The 17,683-nt window shown below is 48.9% G+C and overlaps 1 protein-coding gene across 19 annotated transcripts in view; it reads left to right on the top strand.

Moving 5' to 3' along the window:
- NRXN3 (neurexin 3) overlaps positions 1-17,683 on the top strand; it is a 2,213,138-nt gene that overhangs the window by 167,993 nt on the left and 2,027,462 nt on the right. For all 19 annotated transcript variants that reach the window (XR_014968865.1, XR_014968864.1, XR_014968862.1 and 16 more), the window contains exon 2: positions 16,424-17,560. Coding sequence is in view for 14 of the 19 variants with exons in the window: in XM_085626627.1 (XP_085482753.1) it covers positions 16,852-17,560 (709 nt within the window). In the remaining 5 variants the exon portion in view is untranslated. The remainder of the gene's footprint in view (positions 1-16,423; positions 17,561-17,683) is intronic.

Here is a 17,683-nt window from a genome sequence, read left to right as displayed (position 1 = left end):
TACCCTGTGCCGGACCTTTGCCCCCAGTTTCCTTCTCCCCCCTTTCTACTGCACCCATTGGCCCTGTGCCACGCCCCTCACACTTCTGTGCCATGTGCGATTGGTTGCAGGCAACTGCGAGACTGCCTTCGGTTCCTCTTTTGCAACAGATAGAGTAATTCTTATATTGTTGCCCTTAGTCTGTTTCCATTTAGGATTCTGACCGCATCTCCTGATGCTTAGAGTGGGGCTTGGGGTTCAGCAGAGGAGGTGGACTTTAAACAATTGCTGCAAAATGGTAACTGCAGCCCTGGCATCAATTATTTCCTACTTTGATGCACGAACCACAGCATTTACTATACAGGTTGCAGAAAAATTGATTCTTAGTTACTACAGGTAAAGTTTTGTCCTTGTGCAAACGTCTTGCGCAAACACCCAACATTCTGCGAAACACCAACGAGAGAGAGTTTGGTCCTGTGAGATTTATGCAGAATATGAGGAGTTACCAAGTTTAAATGTTGACGTTGTAGGATTTTGTTACGGTCTTTTACTCGGAGTACGCAAGGGGTAGGTAAGCGCTGAAGGGTGGAGGAGAATATCGATAGGTGATGGGGTGAGAGCAAGAAAAGGTCTGAAGGAATTGATGGTCAGAAAAGCAGCGCGCGTGTATCGGGTTCTGGCCTGGGATCCAAACAGCGTTGAAATCCTTGTCTTTGGAAGAGCTTTGCGGTGGCGACAGAGGAAGAAATGCTGTAATGTTTTAGGGTTTTTTGTAGGAACAGTCTTCCTTTGGGTGTCCAAGTGCCGTGAACGAGAGACCAGAAAGTAAAGTGTGAGGCAAAGGGTTGTGGGGATCAGGAGAATCTACAGGTTTGAACAGGTTTGAATGTATGACGGACACACAGCTGTAGCATGGCTGTGCGACACTGTCACCTCAAGGTGTCGTTGGGGGACAGTCGATGCGCAGAGGTGCTGGAAAGATGCTAATTATAGGAGTTTTTCTCCATTTCACCCGTCTTTGTTCTCAACTGAGCACCACAGACTGACTTTGAAGGCTTGAAGGTACAAGGCACATCTGCCCATTTCAGAGGATGCTTCAGAGGCGTGAACCTAAGTCCTCTCGTGGTCTGCAAGACACAGCTTTGCACGTGTGCCGAAGCCTGTGCATGGTCACATTTCTGTGTCTTCTGTCTCAAATGCCCATGTTCTGCCCATCGACTGAACACCTGGTTACATTCACAAAGTCAGATTTCTAGGTTTGGACACAACCAATGTGATCACAGCCATAAACCTAGACTGTGTAATTTGTTTACCATACTGGTAGCGCCTTGGTGCTCTTTGTATTTGGAACAACTCCTCCCTTGGCCCGGTTAGGCTGAGTCTACCAGATAGTGCAGGCAAAAAGGCTTATTATGGGCTTATCAAGAACTTCCATGGGCTTACAGTCAACTCATTGCTTAGCATGGGTTAGCTTTATTGTAACAAATTGGTTTGCTTCTTATTCAATGTATTTCCTTGTCCTAGTTCGGCCATATTGTTTGTTCCTCCCCGGGTGCACAGCTCTTTAACATATCTTTGATTGGCTGGCTTTCATCCTTTCACTGCTCACTGTCAGGGAACTATTTTTTTTCTTTTTGCCTGAATACTCCATGAAGAAGCATTGGTTTTCCAACTCTCCCTTGTTATCTTCTTTCCCACCAAACACTTCCCCTGTGCTCTGTGTTGCTGTGCCCCTCATTTGGCAAGCGCACTCTTCTCTTGTACTTCTCCCCTGTTAAACTCCCTCTCTCCCCAATGCTCCGTGTTGCTTTCTCGCCCTTGTGCTGCTAACCCCATATTGCTCTTCCTTGTGTGCTACTTTTCCCCTCCCACTATCCATTGAATCCCCCCAGCTGGTTCTCCATTGCCCTCACGCCCACCATCCTTTAAAAAAAAGATATAATTTTTTATTTGGTGTAGGGCAGAGGACAAGGCAGCTAATTGCTGTCAGCAGCTACGAGCCACTACTTTTGATTTTTTTTTAAATTTACCAGTCAATCTCACAACGATAAATAAAAATAGACGGTGCCAGCATCATTTTATAGGCTCGGATGTGTACTGACACAGGCGCACGCATCATGCATGCGCACACCTACAAAACAATGCTACTGCTGTGGCTGCATCATTGCGCCTTTTCTTTTCTTTGATTTTTTTTAACCTTATGGCCATGCTGCAGAGCATCATGCTGATGATGTACAACATTCCCGGAAGGTGTTGGCAAAGCCAGTTGGCCCCAAAGACAAGATCTATTGGCTGTGCCAGTGCTTGTTTAGACTGTTAACAATGACCCATAGCAGTGAGCAGAAGACATTACTGTGAGAATGGTCATGGTCTGTGCCAGTCAAGAATGGGACTGCAGTGCCATACTCCCCTATGTGGTGACCCGGAAAGTTTCCAACAGTCTGACCTCGAAAAGACCAGTATGGCCAGGCCTAAATGCATAACATGTCAGAGAGTAACATGGAGACAGGCAGACCCTAACGTGACTGACTCTTCATCAGCCCAACTGGCCTTTTTAGAGGCACCAGCCTATCAGGAGCACAGCCAATGTCCCCACAGGCTTTTCACGTTCTCAATTCTGAACACAGAATCGATAAAGTCAGATGTGGTTCGGCTTGGTGAAACAAACGTGCATGCTGTATTTAACTATTGAATATCAGGGTAGAATGTACTAATGGGGGTACAGCACACCCCATGCGCCGGGATCCTGCCTTTCTAAAGAGAAAACTTTATTGCAGTGCCTAAAAAAGCTTTGTGCCAAACACAAGCATTGAGCCCTTGAGCCGCTAGAATAAAAAATAGCACCACAGTGACCTATATCTTAGAAGGATTCAGATACAGTGTCCTTTTAATATACCACACGCTCAGCGTTGCACCTTCGTTATTGATTTGGTACACAATGTTGTTTGAGGAGCTACCTGCGAAGCCTGGCTCCCTTCCACCCCTCCGCTCAGAGCAGCTCAGAGACAAAAAGTGGCAGATTCCTTCTGAATGTCAGTCTATACACATGAGACACTGTGCAGGATCAAACATGTTTTGACGTTCACAATAACCAACATTAATCGTTATTAAGCTATCTGAGCCAAACATACACAAAGAAAACAACATTGCACAACTGATGAGTGGAAATTCCAGAACCATACAAGAGGGGTGATAGATTGAGGAGGTGCTACCGTGTGATACTAGTGGCAAAGGGCACCGTCCAGACGCTGATACCTTACAATGTACAAACACCTCCCCTCACCGGGGACATGACCCAGGGATGAGGCCTCTGCACTGCAGACTCTACTGCTGTCTGAGCACGGGAATCCCAAATGCAGGTCATAGGAGATTCAGGCAGGGAACCGGCGAGGGTAAAGATTGTGAAAGCGGATCCCTCCTTTCACTCCGCTGGGATCATTAATAAACCATGACGCGCTGCAGGATTAACAGGATGGGAATTAAATTGGAACAAGTTATGAGCAGGCCAAACAAAAACAAAGGCAGTGAGGCTGGAAACTGGAGAATGGAGGTGAAGGAGAACTCATCTTAGCCTGGGGGTCTGAAAGGAGTCTGAAGAGCAGCAAACCAGCTTTGGGTGGTCTAGTCCCTTGATTAGAAGGAAGACATTCCTGTTCATTTTCCATCCAGTACCATACCACCGGTACAGGTGCGGTACCTACCTTTACTTGTCACTCTAGACTTTACCTTACAATACCATTAAGCGTGCATTGAGTAGCAGGCGATACTAACATCCAATATAGCCAGAGTACCGTACTGTATTCTTTCATCACACACACTTCGACAGTTGTGTGACTGTGCGAGGGGCATTGCTCATGAAGAATGGATATTTTGTAGGTTTTTCATCTAGAGTGCCTCTTGGAGATTTATGCCCTGGCTTGATGGCCCTTTTAGCCCACCTTCTGCGGTTCGTGAATGGTGGTACATAATGTTTTGGACACGTGTATATTCACTTGTGCTTCGGCCAATCCCTGGTGCTTTAAAGCATGATGTCGCACATATATTGATGCTATGCATCATGTCAATTATGTATTTGCGGATCTGATACGGATACTCCATCCACAAATTATGACTCCCGTTGTGCTGTTTGTGCATGATCATATAAAGCTGCACACATTGTTGGGTCTGCCGGCCTCTACCAAAGGAAGCATGGATTACTGTTGCCTTAAGAAGGCTGATCTGAACACTCAACCCACTCGCCAAAACTGATGACTGTTTCTATTCTGTTTGGAAACACTGGCTGAGAGCAATTACTAATAAACTTACAAGCTCCAAGCACTTGATGCGACCTATGGGAAATCTTCATAACACATTAAAACATGTGCATCTCATTGAAGTGTTCACATCAGAAATGTGATGAGGTCAGTCTGTTCTTCTCCCTGATTATGGCTAGCGTATTGCTAGAGCTAAAAGTCAGCCATCTTGCGACCTCAGAGTGTTACGGCATTGGGTCCATGATAAGTCTGTGAAAGCCAGAGCATTCCAATGGAGGGCATCAAACTGGGCTCTCCATCTTGGAAAAAAATGTGGCTGCAAATCCACAAGAAATAAAGAGCGAGGAAAGGATCACACAGAGGCGTGCTCCAGCAGTTCAACTTTTATTGCATATTATGGTCGAATAAATCCTTAATGCAAACCTTTGTTTCATAATACAATTAAAAGTTAATTTTTAATTTCTTTTTAAAAACTAATAGTGTGCAGATAAACATGTAACCACGGTATTGACGAAGTTAGGTTTCCTAGATGACACAGTGTAACCGTTTTTAAATGTTGAGGAACATATGGATATTTTCTTTTGCATTCCGTGCATAGCGAATATAAAAACTTCTTTTGTAATTCTCATGTAATCCTTAATGAACGAGGAGTCATGAAATATCTCTGGATTATTTCCCGTCAGGACAGTTCAACAGAATGTGTTTGGTTCTCTCCAGGATGGTCCCTCAGAGAGACATTTCTCGGTGACATTTTGGCAGGTGAATCAATGCACTCCTTATCAACACTAAAGGTAACTGATCCAACCTGAATCCGTCTTCATGCTCTGTGGTGAGGGTTGTTTGTCCCTACCAGGGCCTTGGAGAAGAATAGGTTCTCTGTGGATCTGGTCTTTGGTTAATTGGCTCCCTCAGTGATATGTATGAGTGCTTTTGCCTCCCACAAGAGAATAACTCACTCCTGTAACAGCAGAGAGAAGATGGAAGGGGCTGCAGACCAAGGGAGGAGCGTTAGATGAAATTACTAGCCTGTCTGGGAACTTCCGGGATCAGGGAATGGGTTCTGCATCCCGCCACCAGCAGGCAGATGGAAAACAACTGCAGAGCAGTGTGATTGTGAGCCTGTGCAGCAGTGGGACATTATAGATGCCCGACTTATAAAACATTCACAGCTTTGCAAAGCAGGCGGTTAAAACTAAAGAAGCAAATTTGCTAGGTATTGTAGTTCACAAATTTGCAAAGCTATAAAAACTGCAAACCTAAACTAGACTATTTCAAATACTACCACTAGAATAAGAGATATTGGTTTTGGTATCGTAGGGTGACCCCCAAAATCCCAGCTGCGCACTACTAGAAGTCCTAATTACACTGAAGTGCTGACATTACTTCTCTGCAACCCAGTGGTGACAGCACCCTGGAAGCAGTAGTTGGGTGGAAAGAGGGCAGGGGGGGTTTGAAAAAACAAAACAACAAAATATCACTTACCTGCCATCCGGACAGCTGGCCGGCCGCTGCCTCTCCTCCGTCCTCTCTGTCCTCTTCCTGGCTTCTGTGCGAGCAGGAAGCACCCAGGATCCCCTAAGCCAATCACAACGCTGCGATGCAGCATTGTGATTGGTTCTGAGAGCTGTGGTATGGCGCTCAGGCAGGGAATGGGAGCCTGGGCATGTTCACCACTCAGGATGTAATGAAGCCTGGGTGGAGAACATGCAAAATGCCCATGGCTGTTTGGCCAGCACAAGACGGCCAGCCAGTGCTTAATTTGTGCCGGTGCTTTCCGGTGCTTAGCACCGGCACTTAATTATCAGGGCCGGGTCTACACGCAATGCAGCACTTCATTGATTTTGATAGCGCTGCCCTGCATAGAGTGTTACTGTTACGGTTGCTTTTGTCATTTAATTTGAAGTAACGTAACAGTAACACTGACTGACTAAACAAACTGCCAGGAAGGGTCAGACTTGGAAAGCAGCCCTGCAATCGTCATCATGAGTCATCATGACTCGGGAAAACTTAAAGACAAAGTGCTGAGCTCCATGAGTTGAACGTGAAAGTGAAAAACAGAATGGACTCCGGATCGTCGCGCACTGCTGGGGGTGCGCATGTGTGTGTGTGTGTGGGGAGGGGGGTGGGGGGAGAAGGGGAGTTACTGTTAAGTAGTGCCAGGAAGAGGGTACTGAGTGACATCACTGGCAGAGTGCCTGCTACAGTATTGCCTCGCCAGGGACACTGTGCTAGCTAGAGCAGTGTGCTTTTGGTGTGTCGTGGCAATATTTAAAAAACGTCTGAGAAGGGTCTGGGAAGGCGCCAGGTGGGAAGCATCACGCGCTGTACAACAACAACAACAGCACAACTGGGTAGGGTAGTACAACTTGCAAGGAGGGTGAAAATATTTGATTCCACCGCGTGTCACTGTCACAGCAGTTATTATTATTATTTATTGGTGTTGTAATTGCGTTGGTAATTTCCAATGATAAAAACTGGGATATCTCTGCTACGCACACACTCACAGTCTTATATTATGAGATAATAAATGAATCACTTACATCCGAGCGAGGCCGAGTCAGTGAATGAGTCAGTATCCTGCAGCGCTATACAGAGCACTGCTGGGTTTAACTGCACGTTTTAGGATTTTACTCTGCTCTGAATTCATAACTCGGGTAATTGAGTGGGACATGCCTGACAATTCATGGGATGAGCTGAGCCACGGACCCGGCTCGGCTCTGCGTGCCCAAGGCCGAGCCAAACCCGCAGAGCAAAAATCAGCGAAGAAATCCGGATTCGGATGTGTAGGTAGCGCCTGGTGCTAGATAGCGCTTTTGTGTTCAACTTTCTTCAGCAGTTTCCCTGCCTGGCTTCTATCCAATGCAGGTGAACATTTCAAACGTGAAGGTTTTACTCCCGTGTCTGCCCTGCGGCCACATACTTCAAGCTTTCGTGTTTCTGCTCCGTCAGGGAGGGGCCCGGCTCGGGCTCGAGGCCAGTGACACTGCCAGTGTTCCCACCCGGTGGGTGGAATTGGGCTGGGTTTTAGTTGTGGATTTGTGCGGGGTGGAGCTATGTGCAGCAGGATGCAACGTGCGCAGATTCCAGATTGCGCATTTGCCACGCCCCAGCATACCGGCATCCACACGGCCGCCCTCAACCCACAGAGTCATCGTGGTACGGGTAACGGGCCCTGGCCACGGCCTTTCATCTCGGTAACTCACTGAGTGTGGGCCATCCAGCGCGACCCGACGACGTCACGTTGGTGGACTGGCAGTGGCAGCAGAGCAGTAACTCAACTGGTTACCACAGTAGTACTGAGTACTGGCCCCACCTGGCGTCCAAGATCCCAGGTGAGGTAGGCAACTGCAAGATGGCACTCCACCTGACTGGCACTAGGCCCCGCTGTGGCACTGGCCATCCCCCAATCAGTTAATAAAGCAGCTGGCTACAGCGCAGCCAGCAGGCAGCCTAAGGCAGTGGCAGTGCTTTGCACTGACTGACTGCAGTCAGTGAGTGCATGTGTCCCGGGGGCCGGCCCGAAGAACTTGGTCTCTTTTTTTTTTTTAACAGTTAACTGTAGCGGGAGGGCCGCGGCGTAGTATTAGCCACCAATGCCGCCATGTGCGCCCGCCCCACCCCACCCCACCGCACCACCCCATAAGGATGATCAATCAATCATGATGCCATTGCCAAGAGCAATGAGAATGGAGATTCACTGACTGAATCTCATGAGTCATTCTGGTTCCGATGGTCATGGTTCACAACTAACTTCTTCTCAATTTGGCGGTCGCGGGCCGCAGCCTTTAGTTAGTGTGTTGCCAGCCCGGTGGGCGGGTGGGACACTGGTTTGGGCTGGGTTTTGGTTCTTCTTTCTAGGGTTGGGGCTGTGTGCAGTGGGCAGCTTGAGCCGTGCATGCGCAGTTTCAGTTTTTCACATTGCGCATTTGTCACGCGTGCCCCATCATACCCTCACCGGCCGGCCGGCCGCATCACACCGAGTCATACATCACCTGGCCCCGTTCGCAACAACTTCCCGGCCAGCGCCAGTCGACTAGCCGAGCCAAGCCAAGCCATAGTACTAGTAGTAGTTTTAGCAGTGCCACTTGAAGATGTGGGTGGACACTCCAGCTAATAGAGCAAGTGGGCGGAGCCAGTGGAGGAAGTGGGTGGAGCCAGAGAAAAGTAGGTGTGGCCTCTGACAAACATTTCAGCACCTGCACTTCATATTTTACAAATTAAGCACTGCGGCCAGCCAAACGGTTATGAACAGTTAGAGAGTGCCACCATTCCTCCCTTCTGCGCTGCCCAGCCCCACCCCGCAAAACTGCCTCAGCATGGAAAATTAAAATGATAATAACCTTGCGTTATCATCGTTTTATTTTTCCTTTTTGCAGTGCTTATAGGCAGTGGGGCGACGTCGCCATTGCTGCAACCAGCAAGAATAATCAAACCTTTAATTAACTGGTGTTTAACTTTATTTAAGTTGGGCTTATTGCTTGGAAAACAGGAATTTAGAGGCTTGAGAGATTCTCACTAATTGCTACTCAGGGAAACTCTCACACTTGGCTACTTGCATCTTCAAGCTACCGTACCCCGCCTGAGGCTTTCAGCAGTATATGCCAATCTTGAGCTATCCCAGGTGCAGAACTCTCGCAGGATAACTTCGGCCAAGCACTAAGAGTAGCTTTGGTGAAAGAAATCACCGAACAGAGACGAGCAATTCCAAAATACACATACAATGACAACTCCCCCAAATAAAGCTATTTTTTTTACTATCTCTTGTACAATTAAGGCTATTCATGTGAGTTTTCCGGAATTCACCTTCATACTATAATTGTTCTAAAACTGTACTTCTTTGTAAGTAGTAATCCCGCCTAGGCAGCCGCATGTAGGGTGTGTGCAATGCCTCTGTTTTCCCTTATCTGAATCAACGCTCACACCTCTTTCCAAGAGAAAGGCTTTGACTACTCATCTAAACTACTCACGCGAGTCGTGGGTACTCAGTAGCCCCATCTTTCGTTCCCAGACCGAGATGCCAGCAACCTGGTCAGCAAACAAATGTGCTCGCCTTGTATGCTGCCAGGTGTTTTTCACAATCTGAGGAAATGGGAAAACCCATGGTCGAGCACTATGCAGCTGATGTAATTACAGATCAATGTACGCTGGCAACATAGTTAAATACATAATATGATTATGCAGTTGGCATGAGTATACCGAATGATTAAATAGTTGGTATTCTTATGGGATAAATACAGTTACGTAGACTGTCACATATTTAAGTTGGCAGTTTGAATGGAAGCAGACACACGGTCATCTGACTTCACGTTTCTGGTCAGCATAAAGTAGTTTCATGTTTGCGACGTTTTATTGTTGGTAAATCTGGCAAGGCGGATCAGCCAGTTACTCATTTGCCTCTGAACTCTGCTGTGATATGTAGGGCAAGAGTTCCAATCCCTGCAAAGTCAATTCAGTCTTCCATCCTTCCAAGGCTGGTAAAGGGAAAACCATTAAAGCGATATACGAAACATGAGTTATTATTATATAGTGCATCTACGTCGTACCAGTAAACAATCAGTTTAAGTACATACTGAGTAAATAATATTGATACCTGTTAGTGGAAATGATTCCATAGCTGCAGAGATCTAGGCTGTACAGTTATGCAGTTAACCACATAGTTATTCATAATTTACAGTTAGATTACTTACAGTTGGACTTATTCATTCCATATGGTTTCATGGTATACCACAAAAAAAGTTCCCTAGGTGCTACAAAACAGTGAAGGAATGAGTGCACTAATATAAGGAATGTAGTGAAACCCTTACTGTTAGTAAAAAGAACAAGCAAAGTTCATTGATTTTTAACATCACTCCCCTTGTCAGCATTCAGGCTACTGAGCAGTGGATGATTTATTGGACAATAGAAATAAATTCCAACTTGTACCATTTGCAAAAAAGGTTTTGGAAAAAAAAACATTCTACAAGTACCTTAAAATTGTGGATAAAGCAACAATTGTTCAACCACAGCCCTTGCTCTGGCCAGGTCCAAGAGCAGCTCCATAATTCAGTATGGCAGCTTTTCTTCCTAGTCAAATTCACTGCTGCATCCGAGCTGTCAGGCACCTCGCATCCTACAGCATACTGTGGTCTCTCCACTGCTAGAAAAGCCTATCTCAACCCCTATAGTTATTACCAATTGTAGGACGATTTCAATTCTTCCGGCAATCTCAACTCTCAGAGTCGGTGGTGGCCACTCAATTACGTACTTCCTTGAAAGTAGTAATGTCGACTGAGGGCAGTCATAGGTTGAGAAGATTGCTTCTGCCCTTCAATTTTGGGTGGCCTGTGGTTGGTTGAGGGGGACAGTGCTGTTAGTGTTCTTATTTCACTTGATTTCACGGCAGCACTTGACATCGCCGACTACTGTATCCGGCATGATTGTCTCTGGTTCTTTAAGCTATGTGCATACCCCTCCATTGCTTAAGTCGTTCTTGACTGGTATTATTTATTCAGTTTTCTTATGGCCCCTTGGTCACTGTCTGTGTGTTCTACCAGGGCTCCTCTTTCTCCACCACCTTGTTGAAGGCTTACAAGGAATCACGTATGCCTTACATGGCTCCTTTCATCTCCTCCTATGTCTTCATTTCTGCATGCACTCCAGCAGTACGCAAACCCTTGTCAAGGTTAGTGTGGGTCAGAGGATGGTCGCCTCTCATTTCCAGCAGTGCACATGAGATGCTGGTGGGTGGCAAGATGTAAAGCCTCTGGCTTAACATGGACAGAGCTCAAGATCTGGTGTTGTGGACTGGAGTAGGCAGAAACTTCGGGTGCGGGTACTCACTCCTGGAACTGGATGACTGTCCGGTCCACATTTACAATAGTGTGTAAACTGAGGGTCTAGTGAAACCTCTCTCTCTCTCTCTCTCTAGCCACAGATATTGATGAAGACCTCTGCCTGCGTCTTTCGTCTGACACTTTTGGGAAAAGCTTGACCATACCTTGACCAGCACTATGGCCAGGCTGGCGGGTTTCAAGCATGTTTATGTAATTTCCTGGATCTAGGCCGCCTGCATGCCAGTTATGTCTTCGGATGATTCTGTATTGAGCTGTTTCAGAGTTAATGGCCTAAAATCATATGTTAACACTGATATGATCTTGGGGTGTATTTACTGATTATTGGGTGCCTTCGGGATACATTTAAGGTGCTTTGCGAAGGCCATACATCTCTGAAAGGGAGTGTCTCTACCCGTATTGAGTGCAGACTTGCACACCGTTGTCCTGGATGATGGGCATTCTTTGATTTCTGAATAAATGTGCTTTTCGAAGGTGCTCCCATTCAAAATCAACCATTTGGCGCCTTTTTGCACCCACTCTTTTGCGTTCTGGCTCCTAAGCCTTGTTCATGTTCTGCTTCATAAATAGCTCAAACCCTTGCTCCTTACTTCCAACGGTTACTTCCTTCCAGATGTGGTCTCACTCTCTCCCTTCTATCTGGCATCTTCCTATTCCAGATGTTATTAGTGCCAAGAAGCCTCAAGGCAAAACCTCTTTAAAAGCAACAAAATCAATGCTGACATCTCTGCTTCACACCACGCTTATGCGTTGCTAAAAGTTTGCCGCAACACACCCACAAGCCTCTCGCACAACAACCAACACTTTCCCACATCGATCACTCTAAACAACACTCTACCACCCATGCACAACAAACAGTGTAACCTCTTACTCTACTCCCTAAAAGCGCTTTGGGGCCTCGTGAGCGCTACAATGAATATAGTCCTGTCTGTTATTAATATCCTGGTTTCAGTACCTACACATACAGGGACATGCCCCCCCCCCCCCCCCCCATTAAAATCCTGGCCTTAGAGCAGAGACTTAAGTGGTCCTCTGCTGTGTAACTTTACTTATTCACGCCCTACGCAGTTCCTGGAGCCGGTGTCTAAAGTGACACCTCCGCCCCTCACTCCGGTCTGAAGGCGCGCACGAGCCTCCTCGGGAGCTTCCCGGGGAGTGAGGCTGGGCTGCGGCGAGCAGCGGGCTGGGGTGTCGGGGGAGTGGGCGCGCGCCGGGGGACCGGATCTAAATATAACCAATTACACCACATCAAATTAGACAGATGCAAAAACGCTGAGCAAATACCCCCACCAGCCAGAGCTGGGAGCGTTTATCGTGCCTATAAATTATTGATATCAGATTGCAGACGATGCGATTGGACGGAGAAAGGCGGCCAATCTATCTGGTCCCAGCCCCCTCCCTCCACGCTCCGGGCTGTAGGGGATGATCTCCTTCTAGCCGGAGGCGAGCAAGATGAGAGGTGTTATCAGGGGAGGACGCGAGCAGCGGGATAAGGCCCCGCTCTTGTCAGGGGGCGTAGGGTGAGTGCCACAAACTAGTGATGCTGGGACGTGTCCGACGGAGCGCTTTCATTAGGGTAGTGGCGGGACTGTATGTGTGTGCGCTTCAGTACTGGGACGTAAGGGGGCGCTGCAAGTCAGGTTGCAAGGCTGTACGACTGCTTGGTGTCCCGGTAATGAAAAAAGTAGGGAGTTGTGCAAGTCAGGATTAAGAGATGCACTGTGTGATCGCAGTTTGAGTACAAGTACAACGAGAGGTCTGCTGCAAGTCTGGACTGAGGTGCGCTGGGAGCTTGCACTGTGAGTACAAGTACAGCGAGAGGTCTGCTGCAAGTCTGGACTGAGGTGCGCTGGGAGCTTGCACTGCGAGTACAAGTACAGCGAGAGGTCTGCTGCAAGTCTGGACTGAGGTGCGCTGGGGGCTTGCACTGCGAGTACAAGTACAGCGAGAGGTCTGCTGCAAGTCTGGACTGAGGTGCGCTGGGAGCTTGCACTGCGAGTACAAGTACAGCGAGAGGTCTGCTGCAAGTCTGGACTGAGGTGCGCTGGGAGCTTGCACTGCGAGTACAAGTACAGCGAGAGGTCTGCTGCAAGTCTGGACTGAGGTGCGCTGGGAGCTTGCACTGTGAGTACAAGTACAGCGAGAGGTCTGCTGCAAGTCTGGACTGAGGTGCGCTGGGAGCTTGCACTGCGAGTACAAGTACAGCGAGAGGTCTGCTGCAAGTCTGGACTGAGGTGTGCTGGGAGCTTGCACTGTGAGTACAAGTACAGCGAGAGGTCTGCTGCAAGTCTGGACTGAGGTGCACTGGGGGCTTGCACTGTGAGTACAAGTACAGCGGCTGTAGGGCTGCTGCAAGTTTGGACTGAGGTGCGCTGGGTGCTTCCACTGTGAGTACAAGTAAAGCGACAGGTCTGCTGCAAGTCTGGACTGAGGTATGTTGGGTGCTTGCACAGTGAGTACAAGTACAGCGACAGGTCTGCTGCAAGTCTGGACTGAGGTATGTTGGGTGCTTGCACAGTGAGTACAAGTACAGCGACAGGTCTGCTGCAAGTCTGGACTGAGGTATGTTGGGTGCTTGCACAGTGAGTACAAGTACAGCGGCAGTAGGGCTGCTGCAAGTCTGGATTAAGATGCACTGCATGATCGCAGTGTGAGTGCAAGTACAGCGACAGCAGGTCTGCTGCAAGCCGGGATTGGGGTGCCTTGGGGGCTTGCACTGTGAGTACAAGTACAGCAACAGGTCTGCTGCAAGTCTGGATTGGGGTTCATTGGGGGTTTGCACTGTGAGTACAAGTACAGCGGCTGCAGGGTTGCTGCAAGTCTGGATTAAGATGCACTGCGTGACCACAGTGTGAGTGCAAGTACAGGGACAGTAGGGAAGCTGCAAGTCTGGATTGGGGTGCACTGGGGGCTTGCACTGTGAGTACAAGTACAGAAACAGGTCTGCTGCAAGTCTGGTTTGGGGTGCATTGGGGGCTTGCACTGTGAGTACAAGTACAGTGTCAGGTCTGCTGCAAGCCTGGATTGGGGTGCAATTTGTGCTTGTATTGTGAGTACAAGTACAGCGGGTGTAGGCCTGCTGCAAGTCTGGACTGAGGTGCTCTGGGTGCTTGCACTGTGAGTACAAGTTCAGTGGCAGTTGGGCTGGTTCAAGTCTGGATTGGGGTGCCTTTGGTGCTTCCACTGTGAGTATAAGTACAGCAACAGGTTTGGTTCAAGTCTGGATTGGGGTGCACTGGGGGCTTGCACTCTGAGTACAAGTACAGCGAGAGGTCTGCTGCAAGTCTGGATTGGGGTACACTGGGTGCTTGCACTGTAAGTACAATAACAGGTCTGCTGCAAGTCTGGATTGGGGTACACTGGGTGCTTGCACTGTAAGTACAATAACAGGTCTGCTGCAAGTCTGGATTGGGGTACACTGGGTGCTTGCAGTGTGGGTACAAGTACAGCGACAGGTCTGCTGCAAGGCTGGATTAGGGTGCACTGGGTTCTTGCACTGTGAGTACAAGTACAGCGACAGGTCTGCTGCAAGTCTGGATTGGGGTGCGTTGGGGGCTTGCACTGTGAGTGCAAGTACAGTGGCAGTAGGGCTGCTGCAATTCTGGACTGTGGTGCTCTGGATGCTTGCACTCTGAGTACAAGTACAGCAACAGGTCTGCTGCAAGTCTGGATTTGGGTGCACTGGGTTCTTGCACTGTGAGTACAACAACAGGTCTGCTGCAAGTCTTGATTGGGGTACACTGGGTGCTTGCAGTGTGGATACAAGTAGAGCAACAGGTCTGCTGCAAGGCTGGATTAGGGTGCCTTGGGCCCTTGCACTGTGAGTACAAGTACAGCAACATGTCTGCTGCAAGTCTGGATTGGGGTACACTGGGTGCTTGCAGTGTGGGTACAAGTACAGCGACAGGTCTGCTGCAAGGTTGGATTAGGGTGCCTTGGGCGCTTGCACTGTGAGTACAAGTACAGCGACAGGTCTGCTGCAAGGCTGGATTAGGGTGCCTTGGGCCCTTGCACTGTGAGTACAAGTACAGCAACAGGTCTGCTGCAAGTCTGGATTGGGGTGCGTTGGGTGCTTACACTGTGAGTGCAAGTACAGTGGCAGTAGGGCTGCTGCAAGTCTGGATTGGGGTGCGATGGGTGCTTGCACTGTGAGTACAAGTACAGTGACAGGTCTGCTGGAAGCCTATATTGGGGTGCATTGTGTGCTTGCATTGTGAGTACAAGTTCAGCGACTGTAGGGCTGCTGCAAGTCTGGACTGAGGTGCTCTGGGTGCTTGCACTGTGATTACAAGTACAGCGGCAGTCGGGCTGCTTCAAGTCTGGATTGTGGTGCCTTTGGTGCTTGCACTGTGAGTACAAGTACAGCAACAGGTCTGCTGCAAGTCTGATTGGGGTGCATTGGGTGCTTGCAGTGTGAGTACAAGTACAGCAACAGGTCTGCTGCAAGTCTGATTGGGGTGCATTCGGTGCTTGCACTGTGAGTACAAGTACAGCGACAGGTCTGCTGCAAGTCTGGATTAGGGTGCCTTGGGCACTTGCACTGTGAGTACAAGTACAGCGACAGGTCTGCTGCTTGTCAGATTGGGGTGCCTTGGGTGTTTGAACTGTGAGTGCAAGTACAGCGACAGTAGGGTAGCTGCAAGTCTGGATTGGGGTGCACTGGGTGCTTGCACTGTGATTACAAGTACAGTGACTGTAGGGCTGCTGCAATTCGGGATTGATATGCCCTGTGGGGCTGCTGCAAGTCTGGATTGCGGTGCATTGGCATAGCTCTGAATCCCGTGCTGCAAGAGCAGTGGGTTCTGCGTGCCCATCTGTAGGTCGCTGTAAAGGAGTTGCAGGGGTTGCTTTAGGTCAGGATTGGGTGCATCCATTCAGCTCTGTGTATATAATCACATAGTAGGGATGGCTGCAAGTCAGGACTGAGCTGCATTGATTAAGCTGGTTGTGGGTAAAGGTACGGGAAGTCGGCATAGGAGTGCATTGGCAGAGCTGTAAGTCCCAGTGCAGGCAGAGTAGTGGGTGGTAATGAATTATAGGGGGCGTTTCAGGTGAGGATTGAGGTGCATCCCACAGAGTGATTGCAGTACGCCGCGACTGAGCGGCTTCGAATGAGCTGGTTGAGTGTCAAAGTTCTGGCATAGTAAGCCTGACGGCTTCGGCAATGCTGCCAGTGAGCCACTCCCTCAGGGGCTGACCGTGACCACAGAAGGTCGCCATAAAAGCAACAGGAAAGGGCCACTGTGGCCACTTGTGCCTGAAGCTCAATGTTGTAGAATTGAACTTCGATTTGTGTTTTTTTTAAAAAACTGTTCTTATTTGCCACCAGTTGACCTCCCTTTCGCTCTCTTTTTTCAACAGGTCCTCTCCTAGCTTTTTTTATACCTAGCACAGCCTGTCCTGAGCTCCACTGCAGCGCCGGAATGGCTGGGACGTCATCAAGGCACCGCATCAATTGAGGGCATCATCTACACTGTCTCATCTCCCTGCGCCACCTCTCTAACCTCATCAGTACTCCTAAGGAGCTGGAAAAAAGAGTCCTCGACGTGGAAACTACTGTCCTGAACTGGGCTTAACGAGGCGTTCTTTTGTGCCATCAAACCAACAATTCACCCAAAAGCACCTTCTCAGTTCAAGCTTCTGAGATCCCTTGGATTTTGCCATTGTTTTTGATAATCGTGGACATTTTCCACACCTTTATTGGTTGGAGTTGCGTTTTTACTAGAGGGCCGTGTGTGGTGTATCTGACTTTGCCTTCCTGTTCATTTGTGGGCGGAGTCAGAGTTATAATGGGATCCGTCTTCCAGTGCCTGGGTGTCACCTTGAAGGTGTGCCTCTTGCTCTGCTACTTCATGGGCCTCTGTCTGGGCCTGGAGTTCTTGGGCCTACCCAACCAGTGGGCACGCTACCTCCGCTGGGATGCCAGTACCCGAAGCGACCTCAGCTTCCAGTTCAAGACCAATGTGTCAGCCGGCTTGCTGCTCTACTTCGATGACGGTGGGGTCTGCGACTTTCTTTGCCTAACTCTGGTGGATGGTAGGGTCCAGCTGCAGTTCAGTGTGGACTGTGCAGAAACCACTGTGTTGAGCGACAAGCAGGTCAGTGACAGCAACTGGCATTTCTTGATGGTCAGCCGTAACCACCTGCGTACCGTCCTGGTGCTCGATGGTGAAGCCAAGCCTGGGGAGGTGCGGCCTCAGCGTCAGTACATGAACATCGTCAGCGACCTATTCTTGGGCGGGGTGCCACTGGATATTCGGCCAGCTGCTCTGACACTGGGCAGTGTTCGGGATGTCTTGCCTTACCGGGGGTTTATCCTGGACCTCAAGTACGGGAGCTCAGAACCGCAACTCCTGGGAAGTCAGGGTGTACGCTTGGACATGGAGGGTCTGTGCACTGAGAACCCATGTGAGAATGGAGGTGCCTGCTTTCTGGTAGATGGGAGTCCCACCTGCGACTGCTCGGCCACTGGCTATGGTGGGAAATTCTGCTCAGAAGGTAAGATGTTGGCTTTAGGTCTTTCCCGCCACTGGGATAATTAGCGGCAGTGATCTGGCCGACTGCACATTTGGTAAAGGCTATTTCTATCAAATTTGTCAGCCAAGAAAGTCAACAACAAAA

This window comes from Triturus cristatus, chromosome 9, assembly GCF_964204655.1.
Source record: "Triturus cristatus chromosome 9, aTriCri1.1, whole genome shotgun sequence".
Lineage (NCBI taxonomy): Eukaryota > Metazoa > Chordata > Amphibia > Caudata > Salamandridae > Triturus > Triturus cristatus.
Note: the sequence above shows the minus strand (reverse complement) of the source record. Positions and strands in the feature narration are given on the sequence as shown.